The sequence below is a fragment of the Heterodontus francisci genome, chromosome 25 (genome assembly GCF_036365525.1).
Source record: "Heterodontus francisci isolate sHetFra1 chromosome 25, sHetFra1.hap1, whole genome shotgun sequence".
In the NCBI taxonomy this organism is placed as follows: domain Eukaryota; kingdom Metazoa; phylum Chordata; class Chondrichthyes; order Heterodontiformes; family Heterodontidae; genus Heterodontus; species Heterodontus francisci.
This window is the reverse complement of record NC_090395.1, coordinates 67410622-67431719: the sequence shown is the minus strand read 5'-3', so window position 1 is coordinate 67431719 and position 21098 is coordinate 67410622. Positions and strand designations below refer to the sequence as shown.

General features: G+C 42.8%; 1 protein-coding gene across 4 annotated transcripts in view; it reads left to right on the top strand.

Moving 5' to 3' along the window:
- The window catches only part of pik3c2b (phosphatidylinositol-4-phosphate 3-kinase, catalytic subunit type 2 beta), a 179086-nt gene that overhangs the window by 137647 nt on the left and 20341 nt on the right, over positions 1–21098 (top strand). For all 4 annotated transcript variants that reach the window (XM_068057433.1, XM_068057435.1, XM_068057432.1 and 1 more), the window contains 10 exons: positions 37–131; positions 8044–8224; positions 8779–8886; positions 9430–9522; positions 12375–12504; positions 14688–14824; positions 16193–16362; positions 16532–16688; positions 16807–16916; positions 18322–18523. In XM_068057433.1, the coding sequence (XP_067913534.1) occupies positions 37–131; positions 8044–8224; positions 8779–8886; positions 9430–9522; positions 12375–12504; positions 14688–14824; positions 16193–16362; positions 16532–16688; positions 16807–16916; positions 18322–18523 (1383 nt within the window). The remainder of the gene's footprint in view (positions 1–36; positions 132–8043; positions 8225–8778; positions 8887–9429; positions 9523–12374; positions 12505–14687; positions 14825–16192; positions 16363–16531; positions 16689–16806; positions 16917–18321; positions 18524–21098) is intronic.

Genomic DNA, 21098 nt, shown 5'->3' with positions numbered 1-21098 from the left:
TCCATGTCCTGGGACCTGTGTTTTTATATCTTGCAGGCCCTGAAGTTTGAATGTTACCTGGACAGCCCCCTGGTGAGATTTCTGATGCGGAGAGCCATTTGCGATGTAAAAATCGCCCATTATTTCTACTGGTAGGTAAACTAAACCATTCTGTCAAGCTACACCATATTGGATAGAGTTAGTATAAACAGAGAATCAGGGTAATTTTAACCCACAAAAATGGTTGGTTTTGGTTTGGGTGGAAGGTTAAAAACCTAAAAATTTGAAACAGGAACTAAATCCACCCATGTGCGGTTTTAACAGAAGCGCGATGAGGGGTGGGCAACCAATTCACTCGCAGGAGGAGGCTTGGACATTGAAACCGTTTAAAGAGGCTGCCTGCCTTCATTTTAAGAATGATTCTATTTTCAACCACGGTTGACTGGGTTTCCTTGGGGAAACCGGTCATGTAAAAGGATGTGAGAAGGATTGAATCAGTAAGGTAAGTATCTTATTCCCCTCTTTGTACCCGCCATCTAGTGAACTCAGCTGGAAAGTCCTAATGTGTGAATGTCAGATGAATCTCGAAAAGCCAATTGAAGTGGGCCACCTAGACTAGTACATGAAGAATTGGTCACCTGTTTGAGGCACTGGAGGAGGACTAATGCCTGTAGAACTGTGCCCCAGAGATGGGTCTGTGTACTTCAAGAGAAGATGGGTGAACCTAAAAGAGGTAACGAAACTGCTGTTGCTGTCTAAACAAACCTCTGCCACATACCATTACAAAAATGCCATTTTTAGGCAGTGCTGGCACATCCAGTGATACCAGCTATTAAATTACTCCCTTATTCCCTTAGAGAGATGTTTTATTTTAAATGAGTAGAAATTAGTCATTTGTAGGTATTTTATAATCATTGATTTTGGGTCAGTGATGTGACTGATGAAGAAAAGAGTGTATTCTGAAGCAATTTCCAACCCTGTACTGATGCCAGTTCCCTGAATGCGTTGCTCTGCAGACAGTTACTGTGGATGGTGTCCGACATCCTGCCAGACCGTTGCATAAATGCTTTGGATATTTGATGTGAGGCAACTCCAGCATCAGAAACTGAGCTCCCTTCCTCAAAACCTCTTGATTGCTGCAGGGATTGATTGAGCACGTGGGCTGTGTTTCATATACTGTATGTCTTTGATCTTTGCTTACGTAGTGTGAGACCACACAAATACTATCCTTGCAGCTCTGCTCTGTAACTTTGATGCCCAGTCCAGGATTGAGCACATTAGTGAATTGTGATCCAGTCTGGAACTCAGCTCTGTTCAAGATTGGGATTCCTTTGCTGTGCTAAGCGTTAATATTGTGTCTATGGATTTAATGAGCCATCTCATTCTTGAAGTTCCAGTGACCACCGTGTAGCGCTGACTCTGAATTAATCAAGTGGAAATTCATGTATCATTTGTCCCCATTCAGAACTATATTATTCATTTGGTGAGGTGCAGCCTGGAACTATTTACCCCACCCCTTCGCACCACCCCCCCCCCCCCCCCACCCCTTTTGCCCTGAACCTCCTCTTTGGCTTATCTCAGCAGCTGGAACCAGTATCTGTGTGCCAAGTGTTAATGACCATGATTGCCACTGAGCAGCGAGCCACCATTTGCCAAGCTGTTAACAGCTTGTAAATACTCGGAATGGTTAGGACTCTTGTAAGTTGGCAGGATGTTTGGACAGCAAGGTGGAAACATCCAATCCAAACCCAGACCATATCAGATGTTCTGGATTATTGTGTGCAGTTCCCTTCTTGTCTTAATGTATTACAGCAGGACAGAAAATTGCAGCTAGTTTATGGGCAAGTGCTACTTGTTCCTTATCTGTCTTTGAACTTTTGCTCTAAACGCTGCTCACAAAGTGCACCGATGTCACTACTGTACATTAATAATGCTTGTCAGAGAAAATCAAGGCACAAACCTGAACCTCTGGCTGAAAACTCAAATGATACGGGTCTGAATCTATGAGGGGAACTAAAGCCTGTTTCAAACACTGAAAATGAGGTGCAGTTAAATATCAAGAAGTTTCTGGGTAGAATAAAACAGCTTTTGAGCCTTCATCTCATTCCTAGTTGAGAAATTTAAGTCATGATCCAGTGTTAAAGCATTTTCCAGGGTCAGACTCTGAGATGGTCATGTTACTTCTGAGATGAGCTGTCCAAATAGATCACACATGGCCCCCGATCCTTGGCAAACTCCATTCTATCTGTTTTTATATTATTCACTGCTTTGTCCTGTTGGAATTTTATGGACCTGGAGATTTTTTTTTTCCCATTCACAGAATGTGGGAATTGCTGGCAATGCCAAAATTTAATGGCAATCCCTAACAACTGAATGGCTTGGTAGGCCACTTCAGAGGGCAGTTCAGTGTTAATCCCATTGTTGTGTGTCTGCAGTCACATATAGGCCAGACCAAGTAAAGACAGCAGGCTTCCTTCCCTAAAATACATTAGTGAACAAGTTAGGTTTTTACAACAATCTGGTAGTTTCATGGTCATAATTTCTGTGACTAACTTTATTCCAGATTTATTTAATTAAGTGAATTTAAATTCCTCATCTGCCATGGTAGGATTTTAACTCCTATCTCCCGATTATTTATCCATGCCTTTGGATTATTAGTCCAGTAATATTACGATTGTGCTACTCTACCCTCAAAAAATCACAACTTGGTTATGGTCATTCTTAGTGCTATTGCCTTATTGGTGGATAAATACAAAATCAACTGCTTGAAATGTCTGGGAACCTATATTTTAGCAGCGACCTCAAGGCTGCAAAACCTTACATTAAGTGGCCACTGAAGGCAAAATACTTGAGCATTCCTCCCTTAAGGGAATGACCCCCCACCCCCCACATCTGATTCATTTTGTGAAAGAGTCTGTCTTTCAGAGCATGTAAAAAGACTTGGAGATTTTCATATGCTTGTATTATCAGATTGATCGTGGCTCAGGCCTCACTCCCATACATGGAGGGAACTCCCTTTACATCCTATAAACTGTAGACAGCCAAAATGCTGCAGTCACATATAGGCCAGACCAGGTAAAGAGGGTTTGGTCAATTGTTTTTAATGACAGATTTTTAATGGGGCTGGATGAACCCGTTTTCCAATGTTCCAGAGTTTAATTGCCTCGGGCTATTTTTAGCACACCCTTGTGTGTTTCTTTTCTCTGACAGTGGGGAAAAATTGATGCCTCTAATAAAAGGCACAGAAATAAAGCCAGTTAGGAGTCTTTATTGTTTTAAATCTTAAGATTGGGTTGCTGAATTCCTGTTTGAAAAATCAGGACTTGAACCTACTTAGTAACTTCAAATAAAATCAAACAGTAGTATAACATGAAATATTACTATGTACAGAGTCCAGTGCAAAGTGCTGTTTGGTGCTATTCCTACTGGATGTGGATTGTAGTGTCAAAGTACCTCAGTACACATTACAAACGTCTAAGAGTCCTTGTTAGGTTTATGATACTACTTGTGTTTATATTGCATCACATGAGATGTTAAACCAAGGCTTCATATGCCCTCTCAAGTGGATGTTTAAGATCCCATGGCAGTATTTGAAGGAGACTGGGGCTTTCTGCCCAGTGTTCTCGTCAATGTTACTCTTCCACCCAACATTACTAAAATAGATTGCTCATTATCTCATTGCTGTTTGTGGGGACTTGCTGCATGCAAATTGGCTGCCATGTTTTTACTTTACAACGTTGGCTACATTTCTAAAATACTTCATTGGCTGTAAAGTGCTTTAAAGGTCATTAAAGGTGTGAAATAAATGCAAGTCTTTCTTATTTCTTATCACATTGAAACCTCTCAAAACATGTCACACAAATTACTTTTTGATGTACCATGACTGCTGTTAATAGGGTAAACATGATAGCCAATTTGCACCAGTATAGACAGCAACAAATTAAATGACTAGTTAATTTGTTTCTCGCTTATATTTAGCCAAGACACCAAGAGAGCTCCCTGCTGTTGTTCAAATAGTAGCATAGGACCTTAAACAAGCAGAAGGGGCCTTGAAAGTTGACACTCCCTCGGTGCTGCATTGGCGTAATGGCCTAGATTGTAAATCGGACCCTATTAATGGACTTGAATCCACAAACTAGCTAAGAGCATGGTCAACTGAGCCAGACTCCTGTAGTCTTCTGCGGCTAAACTTGAATTCATCCAAAACTCTGCTACCCATGTCCTAACTTGCACTAAGTCCTGTTCGCTCATCACCCCTGTGCTCGCCAACCTACATCGGCTCCCAGTTTAGTCTTGACTTCAAAATTTCCATCCTTGTTTTTAGATCTCTGCATGGCATGGCCTCGCCCCTCCCTCCCTATCTTTGTTATCTCCTCCAGCCCTGACCAACTAAGAGATATCTGCACTCCTCCACTCTGGCCCTAATTTTAATCACCTCGCTTCTAGTGGCCGTGCCTTCAGCCACCGGGCCCTAAGCTCTGGCATTCCCTCCATGAACCTCTCCGCCTCTCTCCCTCTCTTTCTTCCTTTAAGATGCTCTTAAAACCTACCCCTTTGACCAAGCTTTTAGTCATCTAAACCTCTACCACGTAGAAGGACAAGGGCAGCAGTCGCATGGGAACACCACCATCTGCAAGTTCCCCTCCAAGCCACACACCATCCTGACTTGGAACTATATCGCCGTTCCTTCACTGTCGCTGGGTCAAAATCCTGGAACTCCCTTCCTAACAGCACTGTGGGTGTATCTACCCCACATAGACTGCAGCGATTCAGGCAGGCAGCTCACCACCACCACCTCAATGGCAATTGGGGATGGGCAATAAATGCTAGCCTAGCCAGCGATACCCACATCCCAGGAACGAATAAAAACATCTACCCTAATATCTCCTTATGTGGCTCAGTGTCAAATTTGCTTGATAATACTCCTGTGAACTACCCTGGGATGTTTTATTACATTAAAGGCACTATATAACTATAAGCTGCTGCTGCAAAGCTGGTGTTTCTGCACAGCAACTATGGATTGATTAGGTTCGGTTGGCAGCCCTGGGAAAGTTGGACTTCCAATGCTCATTGTTGCTAATAGGAGCGTGACTAACAACCAACACTTGCAGTCCTCTGTTGAAAGCAGTTCCCACCCTTCCCCTGTTAATCATGATGCATCCACCCATAGAATAAACAGAGAGGTCACACTGGTGAAGAGTGGTCTGAAACACTAGCAACACTAGTGAGCTGGAACTGCTGTAAATTACTGTCAGCAATCAACAGAGCTGACAGCCGTGAGTTCTAAATGCATAGTTGCTAAGCGTCAGCAGGAGGGTGAATTCTGTGTTCTCTCTTCCCTTGACCCTCTTTGTTATCTCACAGTAAACACTCCTCAGTAATAATGTAGTACTGACTAATGCTTGGCAGGTGATTCTGTGCAAACCTCAAACAAGACAGGGCATGCAATGACACATCAGAGACGATGGAAAACTAGGTGGTGCCCATGCATTAGACTGGGAAGACTTTATGCACCTGTGTTTCCTGACACAATGAGGTAATGATTCCTCTCCCAGCCAGGATATCCAGTGAAAGAGACCATGTCCTCACAGCTCAGCAGTAAGCAGCTTACCTTCTGACTTAAAGGAGCTTTAAGCTGGGCCAGTTAAATTGGGAGAAAAGTGACTGCCAAGAACTGATCCTTTCTTGGTTAGAGATCAGAAGAGATTCGATGGTCCCTCATAATTCACATTATTCACACTCCAACATTCCTACTTTGAAGTCCATCTGAGACAGGCCCAACACCGAACCGGACAGGGGGGCGGATGCCTAACTGGATCTGTTGGTTTCCCAATGTGAGCCCTTTATCTGAATAAATGTGTGTGAGGCAGTGGCAATGGGTACGTTGCTTACCTCACAAAGTGCTATCTTGAGCTTTGTATAGATTGGGATGAAAGTAGGAAGGAATGGGAGGGCGATGGATATCCTACGGTTAAGAAAGATCCTTGATGAGAGCTTGGGAGGAATAAAAAAGGATTGAGGATTGTTACATAGTGGGGCATAGTATTTACATCACAGAAACAGGCCATTTAGCTTAACAGGTTCATGTTAGCATTTATGCTCCACACGAGCTTCCTCCCACCCTACTTCACCTCGGCCCAACAACATAACCGTCTATTCCTTTCTCCTGATGTGTTCATCTAGCTTCCTCTTAAATGCATCTACTCTAGTCACCTCAACTACTTGTGGTAGCAAGTTGCACATTCTAACCACTCTCTGGGTAAAGAACTTTCTCCTGTTGGATTTATTAGTGGCTATCTTTTATTTCTGGTCCCTTACTTCTGATCTCTGCCACATGGAACCACCTTCTCTACTTCGACCCTATCAACACTTTCATAATCTTAAAAATCTCTATCAGGTCACTCCTCAGCCTTCTCTTTAATCTTAATTGATAGGTGTCTCAGTTCTGGTTATCATTCAAGTAAGTTTTTTTTTGTATCATCTCAAGAGCCTCGATGTCCTTAATATAGTGGCCAGTACTCCAACATTACTAAAATATGAACTTTTTTCAATGTACTCATTCGAGTGGCTGAAAGAATGAATCAACCTTTCAGTAATGTTTTGAATGTTGTACTTTTTCTGTCTCATACCTCCCACTAGTTGATTAAGTGTCAACACCAATTGAGTAGGTGTCAGGTGTCGCGGGTTGTGCTGTTCTTGTGTTACCCACGAGGAGGTGTGCAGGAGTGACCTGGGTTTGTTCGCCTTCTGGTTTCTCCTACCCTTTTTGAACTGAGACCAAAGGAAGAAGGTTAGAAATAATTGGCAAAAAATCAAGAGAGGAAAGGAGCATTTTTGTTTTTACGCAGCAAATTGTTTTAGTTGGGAATTGAATGTATACTTGAAAAGGAAAAATTTGCAGGGGGGCAGGGAAAGTGAGGGAGCAGCAGGACTAATTGGCTAGCTCGACTAAAGAGCTGGCATGGGCACGATGGGCTGAATGATCACCAGTGCTGTATGACTCCTACAGAATCAATCTCAATTGTTGCAAGTGTAATATTCAGGTGAAGTGGGGCTGAAGAGGGAAGATACTTGAATCAGGGCATGCTAATATAATCCAGTCACTATTTTGAAGTCATAAGCTCTGTCATGTTACATAATATTTTTTAATTTTATATCATTTATATCATTTATTGGGAGACAGAGAAGTAAGTTGGTTGGAGCATGGGAGTTTCTCCGCTGTAGAGGCTGAGGAGCTGGAAGAACCTTTATAAAGCCGTCGTTAGGCCCCAACTAGAGTACTGATCAGTTCTGGTCACCACACTTTAGGAAGGAGGTGAAGGTCCTTGAGAGGGTGCTGAGGAGATTTACCAGAATGGTTACAAGGATGAGGGATTTAAGCTACAAGGTTAGGTTGAAAAAGCTGGGGTTGTTCTCCTTGGAGCAAAGGGGATTGAGGGGAGATTTGATAGAGATGTACAAGATTATGACCAGTTTAGATAAGGTAGACAAAAAAAGAGTTGTTCCAATTCGTTGATGGTACAAGGACTTGGGGACACAAATTGAAGGTTTTGGGTAAGTGATGCAGGGGGAATGTGAGGAAGAACCTTTTTTTGCACAGCAAGTGGTAATGGTCTGGAACTCGCTGCCTACAGGGTGTTGGGGGCGGAGACAATCAATGACTTCAAAAGGAAATTGGATGGTTAGTTGAGGGAAATAAACTTACGGGGCTGTAGAGTGGGGAAATATGACTGTAGAGCCGGTATGGTGGGATTGCCTCCTTCTTCTGTGCTTTGTGACCGATATTGCTGTGCTTTTTGCCTTTTGCCAGATAGCGTAATTGTGGTGAAGAATTCCCAATTTGCATGGAGGTGGGGGAAACTTTTCCTGCTGTTACAAGACACAGCACATCAAATATTAAATAACTGTATACTGGGCTGCAATTAATAAAACAGCAGTTCTTCAGTTGGGATCTGTAAACAGCCTTACTGTGAAACTTTTAACCTCTTGTCTCACTCCCCTTAGCTCAGTTTAGTCTTAATCTAGTGTTTGCAGTATTATCAACAGTCTGTTCTTTATTCCCAGGTTACTGAAGGATGCATTAAATGATTCTCACTTCAGTGCCCGATACCAGCATCTTCTTGGAGCCCTGCTGTGCTGTGTTGGAAAGGGCATGAGGGAGGAGTTTGACAAGCAGACCAAGCTAATTCAAATCCTGGCTAATATAGCGCAGAAAGTCAGAGACATCGCTCCGTCTTCGCGTCAGGTCAGTGCACAGAGTTTATGTAATACTGACCTCCTGTCAGGTCAATACATGAAGCCTTTGTGTAGCGCTGTCCTCGCACCAGATCAGTACTCGATTTGCACGTCACTAGCTGTAGTGAAATTTCACCAATGTTGCAATACTGCCTCTTTTTGTCCTTAGATGTTGTTATTGGCAGAAACCCACGTTTGAGCTGAGTCGTCAAATTCCCTCACTGTTGTGGTGCTTTAGTGAGATTGGTCTCAGCTGAGGCAAATTTTACTTTGCCAAGAATGAGGAGTTCATCACTGCAGATCCCTGAATTGCATTAGGATTCTCTGATAAGACTCGACTCATTCACAGACCTCTTGGCTCACTGGAGCATCTTGCTCCTGCTGGCTGTTGCTCCTCTGTTGAAATATTGTGAATGTTTCCGCTGAAACGATCAGTAAAAGAGGGGGAGGAGGGCCTTGGGGATTACGACTGTTTTGTATTCTGCCTGGTATTAAGTGCCGTGTGCTAACTGATATTTAACAAACAGAAATTCTGAAGACAATTGTTTGATTTCTTTGTTACAGACCATACTACGGGAAAACATGGAGGAAGTACAACAATTTTTCAATGTTCAGGATCACTGTCGCTTGCCTTTAAACCCAAGTCTTTTAGCCAATGGAGTCAATCCAAGAGTATGTTACATTCTATAAATTTATTTAAGTTTGTACTTACTTTAAAAACTATCTTAATTCTGTTTTTTCTTTTTCCTGTTTCCTAAGCTTCCTATGAAGTGAATTTGTTTTTTTTTGTTCATTCCTGCATTTATTGCCCATCCTTGAATTGCCTTTGAGAAGGTGGTGGTGAACCACCTTTTTGAGCAGCTGTTAGTTAGGGAGTTCCAGAATTTTGACCCAGCAACAATGAAGTCATGGCGATGTGTTTCCAAGTCAGGATGGTGTGCGAGTTGGAAGGGAACTCGGCCATAATGGTATTCCCAAGTGCCTGCTGCCCAGAGGTGAAGGAGGGATCTGCATCACTTTGCCTTAATTCTGTAGGGGCTAACCAAGAAACTTCATTGACATTGTCTGTAGAATCAGTCCTGTCTCTAGATGTCTGTCTTCCCAACTCAGAAGAATTGCACAGAACTGGTGGCAAATGTTTTGGAAACTGGGGGAAAGATGAGTACAAACATAAGGCAAGTCTGATTTTTTTTTTTTTGATTTCTGAACCCACAGGCTTGCTCTTTCTTCAATTCCAATGCAGTTCCTTTGAAGATCTCCTTCATCAATGTGGACCCTTTGGGGGATAACATTAACGTCATTGTTAAGGTAAGTTTATCTACTTGGAATATATTTTTGGAAAATTGAGATAGATGAGACCAGTTAATTGGGTTATGGCCAAAGAGGATGCTTCTTCTCGAGGCACTGATTTCTTTGGCACTGATTGTCACTCCCTGCCAAGTAAATCAAAGTCAACGTGGATTTACGAAAGCAAAAGGGAAATCATGCTTGACAAATCTACTGGAATTTTTTTGAGGATATAGCTAGTAGAATAGATAAAGGAGAATCAGTGGATGTGGTGCATTTGGACTTTCAGAAGGCTGTCGATAAGGTCCCACATAAGAGATTAGCATGCAAAATTAAAGCACATAGGATTGGGGGTAAGGTACTGACATGGATAGAGAACTGGTTGGCAGACAGGAAACAAAGCATCGGAATAATTGGGTCATTTTACGAGTGGCAGGCAGTGACTAGTGGGGTACCGCAGGGATCGGTGCTAGGACCCCAGCTGTTCACACTATATATTAATGATATAGATGAGGGAATTAAATGTAATATATCCAAGTTTGCAGATGAGACAAAGCTGGGTGGGAGTGTGAGCTGTGAGGAGGATGCAGAGAAGCTCCAGTGTGATTTGGACGGGTTGAGTGAGTGGGCAAATACATGGCAGATGCAGTATAATGTGGATAAATGTGAGGTTATCCACTTTGGTGGCAAAAACAGAAAGGCAGATTATTATCTGAATGGCAATAGATTGGGAAAGGGGGAGGTGCAGCGAGACCTGGGTGTCCTTGTGCATCGGTCGTTGAAAGTAAGCATGCAGGTGCAGCAAGCAGTTAAGAAGCCAAATGGTATGTTGGCCTTCATAGCAAGAGGATTGGAGTACAGGAGCAAAGATGTCTTGCTGCAATTATACAAGGCCTTGGTGAGACCACATCTGGAGTATTGTATGCAGTTGTGGTCTCCTTATCTGAGGAAGGATGTTCTTGCTATGGAGGGAGTGCAGTGAAGGTTCACCAGACTGATTCCTGGATGGCAGGACTGATGTATGAGGAGAGATTGGGTCAATTAGGCTTGTATTCGCTAGAGTTCAGAAGAATGAGAGGGGATCTCATAGAAACCTACAAAATTCTAACAGGACTGGACAGACTAGATGCAGGAAGGATGTTCCCAATGGCGGGGGAGTCCAGGACCAGGGGTCACAGTCTAAGGATAAGGGGTAAGCCATTTAGGACTGAGATGAGGAGAGATTTCTTCACCCAGAGAATGGGGAACCTGTGGAATTCTCTACCATTGGAAAGCAGTTGAGGCCGAATCATTAAATATATTCAAGAAAAATTTAGATATAGTTCGTAGGGCTAATGGGATAAAGGGATACGAGGGGAAAGCGGGAACAGGTTACTGAGTTTGGATGATCAGCCATGATCGTACGGAATGGCCTACTCCTCCTATTTTTCTATGTTTCAATGATCTGAGTTTGTATTCGCAATTACTCACATGGATATTTCCCAGTCTCAGTTGTACCATTGGATGGAGGATTTGCAGGGCGGAGTGGTGGGATAGCAAGTGAAAGGATGATTGTAAGGCCAGTCATCTCAGACTACTCTGACACACCTCAGGGGCAGCTAAAGAATGGCGCTGGCAGTTGCCTGGAAGCAGTTCTTCACTCTGTGCATGCCAACAACGGAGACCATGCAGATAAAATTAGGAAATATCTAATACATCGCTCACTGGGGATGGGGCAATAAACCGAATTGGGTTGGTTTGTTATTTGTTAGAGTTTGACCATAGTCACAGAGGTGGTCAGTACAGTGGGTTTCTGTGAGCCTGGTGTGTCAAGTCAGGACTGTGTTTCCATGTGTCTAGAGACTGCCTGTAGCCAATAATTACATTCCTGAATTAGATCAGGTCAAAATCTCCAATGCAGGGGCCACCTCTTTTATTTTATTCTATATCATAATGGTCCTTTTCAAGGTATTGGCTAACTCCCAGAAACACAACCAAGTCTGTCAGTGACTGGCTAATATGCCAGCAAGGGATCTTGTAACAAATGTGTCACTTTACCTATGACTGTAGAAGAACTCTCTTAATGTACAGCTTGAAATTAGACTAAATCAATCCCAGTATGAGTTAACTGATCTCCATTGGCAGTGCTGCAATTGGCCCCTTGCACCCTTGTACATAAGGCCAAAAAATATCCGCGATTACATCCCAGGATTACTCTTCAGTGGTCCCTGCTGAAAAATGCATCTGTGCAAACAATGGTAAGGGCAGCAACAAAAACAAGAAATGCTGGAATCACTCAGCAGGTCTGGCAGCATCTGTGGAAAGAGAAGCAGAGTTAACGTTTCGGGTCAGTGGCCCTTCTTCGGACCCCTGACCCGAAACGTTAACTCTGCTTCTCTTTCCACAGATGCTGCCAGACCTGCTGAGTGATTCCGGCATTTCTTGTTTTTGTTTCAGATTTCCAGCATCCGCAGTATTTTGCTTATATTTTAATGTTAAGGGCAGGATTGCTTTCTATTTTCCTGGCCCCCTAGTTGGACAGCATGGCCAACACTCGTTCTCTAGATGCAGAGATCTATTAAAGTAATGAAGGTAATGCTGACTGCCAGCAACTGTGAAAACTGCACCCCAATATCAATCACCTTTTAGGAGAGGAGGAAAATAAAAAAAATATAAGGTGAGAGTATGCATTGGACTCTGAGGTGAGCACCATGCAAATGCTCCCTGTCTAGGCTGAGCCACAATAAATGACTATTTGGGCTAGATTCCAGAGACCTGCTGTAACGAATGGAATTGGATCCCATCCAGAACTAGTGGCTTCAGGAGTGGAGAGGAGGAAAGAAAATTGGGGTGAGTCAACATGCTAACCTTTGTTGTGTATTTTCATTGTCTAGACTGGGGACGACTTGCGGCAGGACATGCTAACACTTCAGATGATCCGCATCATGAACAAGATCTGGATTCAGGAAGGCCTGGATATGCGCATGATCTTCTTCAAGTGCACCTCAACAGGATGGGGACGAGGTAATCCCAAACCTCATAGTCACTCTTTGAACAGTAACATGATCTGGGATAGTGGGAATCTTGCGAAAGTTCGCCGGACCTCCGTCATATATAACGCCCAATCAATTGGGGTGAACCCACCAGCTGTGATTTTCCTCATTAAACTGGATTTTGGTGTCTTTTGCTCTTTTATAGATTCTGACAGCAGAAAATATTTACTAAACGAAGTACATATCTCTTTAGGGACAATTTTAACCTATCCCGCCCATTGGGAAGCTGACAGGACAGGTGCCATGGTGGTTTTACACTCCATCTAATTTTTCTCTGCATTGTATCAGTGAAGATAATATCGAACAGGTGTAAAATCAGCATTCCACCTGCATGGCAGCTTAGGTTAAACTTTATTCCATTTGTCTCCATTTCAATTGTGCATCATAGAGTCATTATGGCACAGAAGGAGCCCATTCGGCTCATCGAGTCCATGCTGGTTCTCTTTGGAGCAATCCAGTCAGACCCATTCCCTGCTTTATCCCCGTAACCCTGCAAGTTTATTTTCCTCAAGTGCTCATCCAATTTCCTTTTGAAATCATTTATCGTCTCCACTTCCACCACTCTCATAGGCAGAGTGTTCTTGGTCATTACCACTCACTACATAGAAAAGTTATTCCTCATTTCCTCACTGCATCTCTTGCCCAAAACCTTCAATCTCTGTCCCCTGGTCCTTGTACCATCAGCTAATTGGAACAGCTTTTCTTTGCCTACCTTATCTAAACATGTCATATTCTTATACACCTCTATCAAATCTCCCCTCAATCTCCTTTGCTCCAATGAGAACAACCCCAGCTTCTCCAATCTAACCTTGAAGCTAAAATTCCCCCATCCCTGGAACCATTCTGGTAAATTTCCTCTGCACCCTCTCAAGATCCTCATATCCTTCCTAAAGTGTGGTGATCAGAATTGGATGCAATACTCTAATTGGGGCCTAACCAGAGCTTTATAAAGGTTCAGTATAACTTCCCTGCTTTTGTACACAATACCTCTATTTATGAAGCCCAAGAGCCCATATGCTTTGCCAACTACTCTCTCAATATGTCCTGCCACCGTCAACGAACATGAAGCCCCAGATCCCTCTGATCCTGGACACTCTTCAGAACTGTGCCATTTAGTCTATATTGCCTCTCCCTATCCCTTCTGCCAAAATGCATCATTCACACTTCTCTATTAAATTCCATCTGCCACTTCTCTGCCCATTCTGCTATGCTACCTTTGTCCTGTTGCAGTTGATTGGTATCATTTGGGCGGCACAGTGGCGCAGTGGTTAGCACCGCAGCCTCACAGCTCCAGGGACCCGGGTTCGATTCCGGGTACTGCCTGTGTGGAGTTTGCAAGTTCTCCCTGTGTCTGCGTGGGTTTTCTCCGGGTGCTCCTGTTTCCTCCCACAAGCCAAAAGTCTTGCAGGTTGATAGGTAATTTGGCCATTATAAATTGTCACTAGTATAGGTAGGTGGTAGGGAAATATAGGGACAGGTGGGGATGTTTGGTAGGAATATGGGATTAGTGTAGGATTAGTATAAATGGGTGGTTGATGTTCGGCACAGACTCGGTGGGCCGAAGGGCCTGTTTCAGTGCTGTATCTCTAATCTAATCTAATCTAATCCTCACTATCTGTCACACCTCCAAGTTTGGTATCATAGGCAAATTTTGAAATTTTACTCTGTATTCCAATATCCAAGTCATTTATATTCATCAGAAAAGCAGTGGTCCTAGCACTGAACCTTGGGGAACACCGCTGTCTACCATCCTCCAGTCTGAAAAACAACCATTTACCACAACTTGCTATTTTGCCATGAAGCCAATTTTTTAAATCTAAGCTGACACTGACCCTCCTATCCCATGAGCCTTAATTTTGTTAACGAGCCTTTTATGTGGTACTTTGTCAAACGTTTTCCTCAATGTGTTTTGAGATTGGGACAAATTTATATAGATATAAATACAGGTCAAGCAAGAAGGCTGATGTGAAATTAAAATGTAACTGAGGAAAATTCCATGAAGGTGTTGCAATATACTTATTTCATCAGTTATTTTTGGAGTTTAGCTAGTTAATGATGAGTCATCTTACTACCTGCCGTGTATGCTGTTTGCGATTTAGCATAATGTATGTGTGGCACTTTGCCCAATCAAATGCCACTGTTCATATTTGACAGGAATGGTGGAGATGATTCCAAATGCAGAGACATTGCGGAAAATTCACGTGGAGCATGGTGTAACAGGATCTTTCAAAGAACGTCCACTGGCAGAATGGTTACAGAAACATAATGCAAATGAGGAGGAGTACGAAAAGGTGAAGAGAAGCTGGCAGTTTCTTGTCCTTCCTTTGGTTCCTACCCACTTCCTTCTGTTTGACCTTACCCTGTCAGGCGCAGGGCAGCCCCGTGAACAACTGTAAGCAGAGCAACTGGGATAGGAGGGTCAGTGTCAGCTTAGATTTAAAAAATTAGAGAAACTGGGTGGTACGGGGGTTAGGCACAGACCTCTGAGCTCTAAGGATTGAAATCCAGCCCAGCATCTACTTCCTGTAGAGATCTTGAATCAAATGATTCTTAATCCAGTTCTACAAGTCTCCAGCATAAAACTGTCCCTATTCGACATTGTCAGTCAGACAAGTCTAAGGACAAATGGTGGAGGAGATGGAAAATTCCACACAGGTAGTACGCTTCTAAGATTGGGGTGCAGCTTGTCGAAGCATAGAGGGAGCTGTACTCTGCATCTAGCTATGCCTGACCTGGCAGTGATTAATGTTGAGATTGTAGTCTGAAATGGAAAGGGTTCCATTTCCCTTTACCCTTCACATTAATGAGCATAAAAAGTCAAATGGGATTGTAACTCGCTCTCCAACTTCCACTCCTCCCTGTGGAAAAGCACTTAGCCCTCCATTCCTGTTTGGCTGGGTCTGGAGTTGACCTCCATTTCCAGTGTGATAATGCCAAATATATCGTTGGTCATTTCCAGTGGTACTAAGCTGGACAGATTCAGAGATGTCATAAGGGTAGTACTACCCAAGCTGATTTTTTTTTTGTTGGTTGTGGAAATGCTGCTTCTCCACCCAGATTAAATAATGTCCTTTCTCCATTCTGTTCCAGCACAGGCACAAAGGCCTCTTCCTGTACTATATGGTTTCATGCATTACGGAGATGTTAATTATCCATTGGTGGCTGTAGACAATGCTAATTCCACGTTGCCGGGAAAGGTACTGGTAGAATTGCTGCCCAGTCTTAAACCAGCATTTAGCAGGAGCTGGCTTGCCCGTGCTGTGCCATGCCTGTTCCTCTTCCACTTGCCTGTGCTCTTCTGCTCTCCCTTTATTTTGCTGATTGAGAGACCCCTACAGCTCCCTCATTTTTCCAGGGCTGCTTCCCATACACAGCTACAATGCTGCACCAAGTAGATTGAAAAGAAAGCTGTTGGAGGTAATTTTTTAAAAACTACAATGGAAGGAACTGCGGGTTTACTTGGATTAGTGAGCTAGGACTGGCTAATGAGGTTTGCTCATTGACAATCACTTTGTGATCTTTGAATGCAAGTACATCAGATCCTCTGGACACATAGATCCTAAGGAGTAGAGTAAAAAGACTGAAGCATGTTCTGCCTGAGGGGCTTTTCAATGGTAACTCGGACTTAGATTTTTCTGCTCTTTTTTTCTGTATTCTAGGCTGTGGAAAATTTCATCTATTCTTGTGCAGGCTGTTGTGTGGCCACCTACATCCTGGGCATATGTGACAGACATAATGACAATATCATGCTGAAGACCAGTGGCCATATGTTCCATATTGATTTTGGCAAGTTCCTCGGCCACGCCCAGATGCTAGGCAACTTTAAGAGGTGAGCACATTAATGGTTTCCTGTACTGATTCAAGCTATGATCTATGGACTGCTGTGTACATTGACTATTGTCTCTCCAGTGTAGCCTTTAAGACTCGATGCATCATTTAATACCAGAAAAGAAATTGGACACAGGTTGTGCTTTAATGTTCTTGTTTTCTATTTCCAGAGATCGAGCTCCATTTGTCTTCACCTCAGATATGGCATATGTCATTAACGGGGGTGATAAACCCTCCAGCCGGTTCCATGACTTTGTTGACCTGTGCTGTCAAGCTTACAATCTCATCCGCAAGCACACAGACCTGTTCCTCAATCTCCTGGGACTGGTACGATAACATAGCACACCAGACACACTGTCTTTACTTCGGAAACTACTGACTTTGGTTCAAGAGAACTCAATGGATCGGAAATTCACTAACATTTGGAACCTTTTCCTTTCTGCAGATGCTTTCCTGTGGAATTCCAGAGCTGTCTGATATCCAAGATCTGAGATATGTTTATGATGCTCTTCGCCCTCAGGACTCAGAGGCCCATGCTACCACCTACTTCACAAGGTGTGATTTCCAGACAAGCAAAACAGTGACAAATAATGACTTTTTCTTTTAATTTATTCATTCACAGGATATGGGCATCACTGGCAAAACCAATATTTATTGCCCATCCCTAATTGCACTTGAGAGAAGGTGGTGGTGAGCTGCCACCTTGAACTACTGGGAGTGCATGTGGTGAAAGCACAACCATAGTGTTGTTAGGATTTTGACCCAGTGATGATGAAAGATCATCGATATATTTGCAAGTCAGGATGGTATGTGACTTGGAGAGGAACTTGGTTGTGGTGTTTCCTTGTGCCTGCTCCTCTGTCCTTCTTAGATGGTAGAGGTTGTGGGTTAGTGAGGTGCTGTTGAAGAAGCCTTGACGAGTTGCTGCATTGCATCTTGTGGAAGATGCACATTGCAGCCATGTTGCTGCAGTGCTGGAGGGAGTGAATGCTTAAGGTGGTGGATGGGTTGCCGTTCAAACAGACTGTTTTGTCCTGAAGGACATTATGCTTCTTGAGTGTTGTTGGAGCTGCATGTATCTAGACAGGTGGAGAATATTCCATCACACTTCTGACTTGGGCCTTATAGTTCATGCAGCGGCTTAGGGGAATCAGTCGGTGAGTTAGTCACGGTAGAATACCCAGCCTCTGACCTGCTCTTGTAGCCACAGTATTTACGTGGCTGGCCCAGTTAAGTTTCTCAATCAATGGTGACCCCCAGGATGTTGATGCTGGGAATTCAATGATGGTGATGCCATTGCATGTCAAAGGGAGGTGTTTAGACTCCTCTTGGCGATGGTCATTACCCGGCACTTGTGTGATGCAAATGTTACTGAAATGCATAGTCTATGATCACTGCCAATTTCTGCAGTATTGGTCATTGGTTAGACCGCATTTAGAATAGTTTCGGGCAACTTTAGGAAGAATATCAAGGCTATAGATAAGAAATTCTTTAAACTGATACTTCAGGTATAAAGAGAGACGAGGGATACTGTGGCTCTGTTCATTATAACAAAGAGAGTTAAGAGGAAACCTACATAAGAAGGAATAAAATTATTGTACTGGTTGTAAATTAGTAACCAGAGAGCATAAATTTAAGGTGGTCACTAGGATAATGAGGGGAGAGAGTAAGACAGTTTTTTTTAATCAGTTGTTATCAGTACATAGAATGCCCTATAGAAAAAAATGGTGGGTGCAGAATCTATATAAAGCCTTAATTAGTGCCTGGTGTCCATGATGCAATTACCTCGATAAACAGATAAGGGGAAGGAAATAGAAGGTTATGCTGAGAGGGTTAGATGAAGAGGGGTTGGGGAGGCTCTTGTGGAATGTAAACAGTGGCATAGACCAGTTGAGCTGAATGAGCTACTTCTGCGCAGTACATTTTCTGTAATTCTATTGAAGCTCTGCCTAATTTTCAGGCTAATTGAATCCAGTCTGGGCAGCATGGCAACCAAACTCAACTTCTTCCTTCACAACCTGGCCCAGATGAAGTTTTCAAGTCCTGATGACCATCCAACACTCTCCTACGCTCCAAAAATGCACACAATGAAGACCGATGGGAAAATAAAAGAAGTGTTTGTGTGTCGACATCAGAAGATATTCAACCCCAATAAAGGATATGTAAGTGAATTCCCTCCCACTCTTGTATGCGCTCATTTACATACATCCAGAAACAGAAACAACTTTGGTCTGAACACATTTTGTTCTTGCATCCACTCTTAATCTATGGCTGCAAACTGTTATGAAGTGGTAAACGTGTGCGGAAACCTCATAGACTGCTGCCTATTAGATTGAGCTTTATAGCTGTGTTAGATTATAAGAACATAAGAGTAAGTGTAGGCCATTCAGCCCATTGTCATGCAGGCCACCACCTGCCAAGAATGAGGCACATTAATTTTACCACATAAACATTGAGTTTTAAACTGTTACTAGAGTAAAGAAACAACTTGTTTTTAAAAAGAAAACCACCAGACCCTTGTCTGGAAAGACATTTGCATAGTAGCAGACAGTACTTGGAAAGGACAAAGGGGCCTCTCCCTGCTCCAATTTAATCCACATTGTGATGACCAGACGTTGAGGGTGGAGGAGCTCGCGTTCCAGGTTGACTGCTAAAATGGCCGAATGCACAAACGGACGTGGTCACACACCCCAAGTCACATGATTAACCTGCTGGGCAACCTGAGGTTTTGAATTTGAACTTGCCATAGAGAAGTTGAACTCATAAAGCTGTTTCTTCCTGGACTGACGAGACTTCACGTGGCTGGCTTGCTGCTGCCTCTTCTGTCTGCTCTCATCTTGTTCTCACCAGCTTCGGAAACCATTGAAGACACATGAACCCCAAGAGAGAAAAGTCTCCTGCGGTGAACAAGGTTTAAGAAGAATACTGGGCCCCAATGAAAAATAAGATCTACCTACAAGCAAGAACTACAGCGGGCTCGAAGCACAGTAACAAAAACCCCTCTTCAGAGATTGCCTCAAACTTCTCTCTTTTTTTTCTGCTCTTTTCTGCCTCTATTTGCATGTGTGTATCGCTTATGCATGCCAGCGTGGGGCGCGGCATGTATCCATAGGTGTTAAGCGAATTAGAGTTTAAGTTTTAATAAATTTCACATTTCTTCTTTAAACCTAAAGCCTGTTTGTGCTCATTTCTTTGCCTTATAATTTGAAAGCGGTGAACAAGGATTCACTAAGGGGGAGCTAAAACATAGTGTGTTTAACACAAAACCCTGTTACAGTAAGACCAGGTGAAGGCTTAGGAAGATCCCTAGACACCTGTCTTACCTGGTCGTAACACCGTTGAGCCAGTTCTACCATTCAATTAGCTCGTGAATGATCTGTATCTTAACTCTAACTACTCACCTAAATTCCTTAATACCTAGACTAACAAAAATCTATCTCAATTTTGAGATTTTCAATTGACCTCCAGCCTCAACAGTTTTTTGGGGCAGTGTTTCAGATTTCCTCTCCCCTTTGTGAAGAAGTGCTTTGTGACATCACCCCTGAACCGTCTATCAGGTCATATAAGGTCATGTCCACTTGTTATGGAGTCTCCTACCAAAGGAAATAGTGTCTCGCTATTTACCTTATCAAATCCAACAACTCAATTAGATGATCCCTTAGTCTTCAATACTCAAGCCTACTCTGTTCAACCTCTGCTCATAATTTACTGTTTTCAGCCCTAGTATCATTCTGGTGAATCTGCAATGCATAAAATATTCTTCCTGAAATGCAGTGCCCAGAGCTGAACGCAGTACTCTAAATGGGGCCTAACCAGAGCTTTGTATAATCGTAACATAACTTAACTCTTTGTATTCCAGCCCTCTGAGATAAAGGTCAACATTCCATGAGCTTTCTTAATTATTATTGTACCTGTCCACTGGTTTTTAATGATTTCGGTATTTGGATCCCTAAATTTCTCTGCTCCTCCACGGTTTCTAGCTTCTCACCATTTAGAAAATACTCTGATCTATCTTTCTCAGGTCCAAAGTGTATGACCTCACATTTCTCTACATTGAACTTCATCTGCCACAATTACCGGTCACTTAATCTATCAATGTCCTTTTGCAACTTTCTGCTCCCGTCTAGATTATTTACTGTGCTGCCTAACTTGGAGTTATCAGCAAACTTGGTTATATGGCTCTCTCTCCCTTCTGCATAATTTATAAATATGGTGAAAAGCTGATGCCCCGGTATAGATCCCTGTGGGACAGCATTAGTCACATCCTGCCAATTGCAGTACATATTCATTATCCCTACATTCTGTCTCCCACCTCCTAACCAAAGTCCTACCCTGTCAATAGGTTGCCTCCAATTCCATTTGCTCTAATTTTTGTTAACTCTGGTCTTGCATAAAAAGCTGCTTTAAAGATGTGTTTATGGCAGAACCAGACCCTCCCTTCTGCATCATATTAGGAACATTAATGCGTTATATATCTCTTTGGATAGAATAAATGTTAATCAAAAATTGGCTTCCAATCTTTATAAGAGTCTCTTTGCCTTGAGGAAGAGAAGTGACCAGTACACGCAATTTCATTGTGAGGCAAAATGTTTCCTTTGTTGATGCCATTGTCAGGATTCAGAGACTAGTTGTGTCTATATTGAAGGCTGTACCACTCTTTTATTTGAAATGTTAATATATGCAAACTTGCAGAATGGGGAGAAATAGATAAATTCATACAATGCAATGACTGAGCCC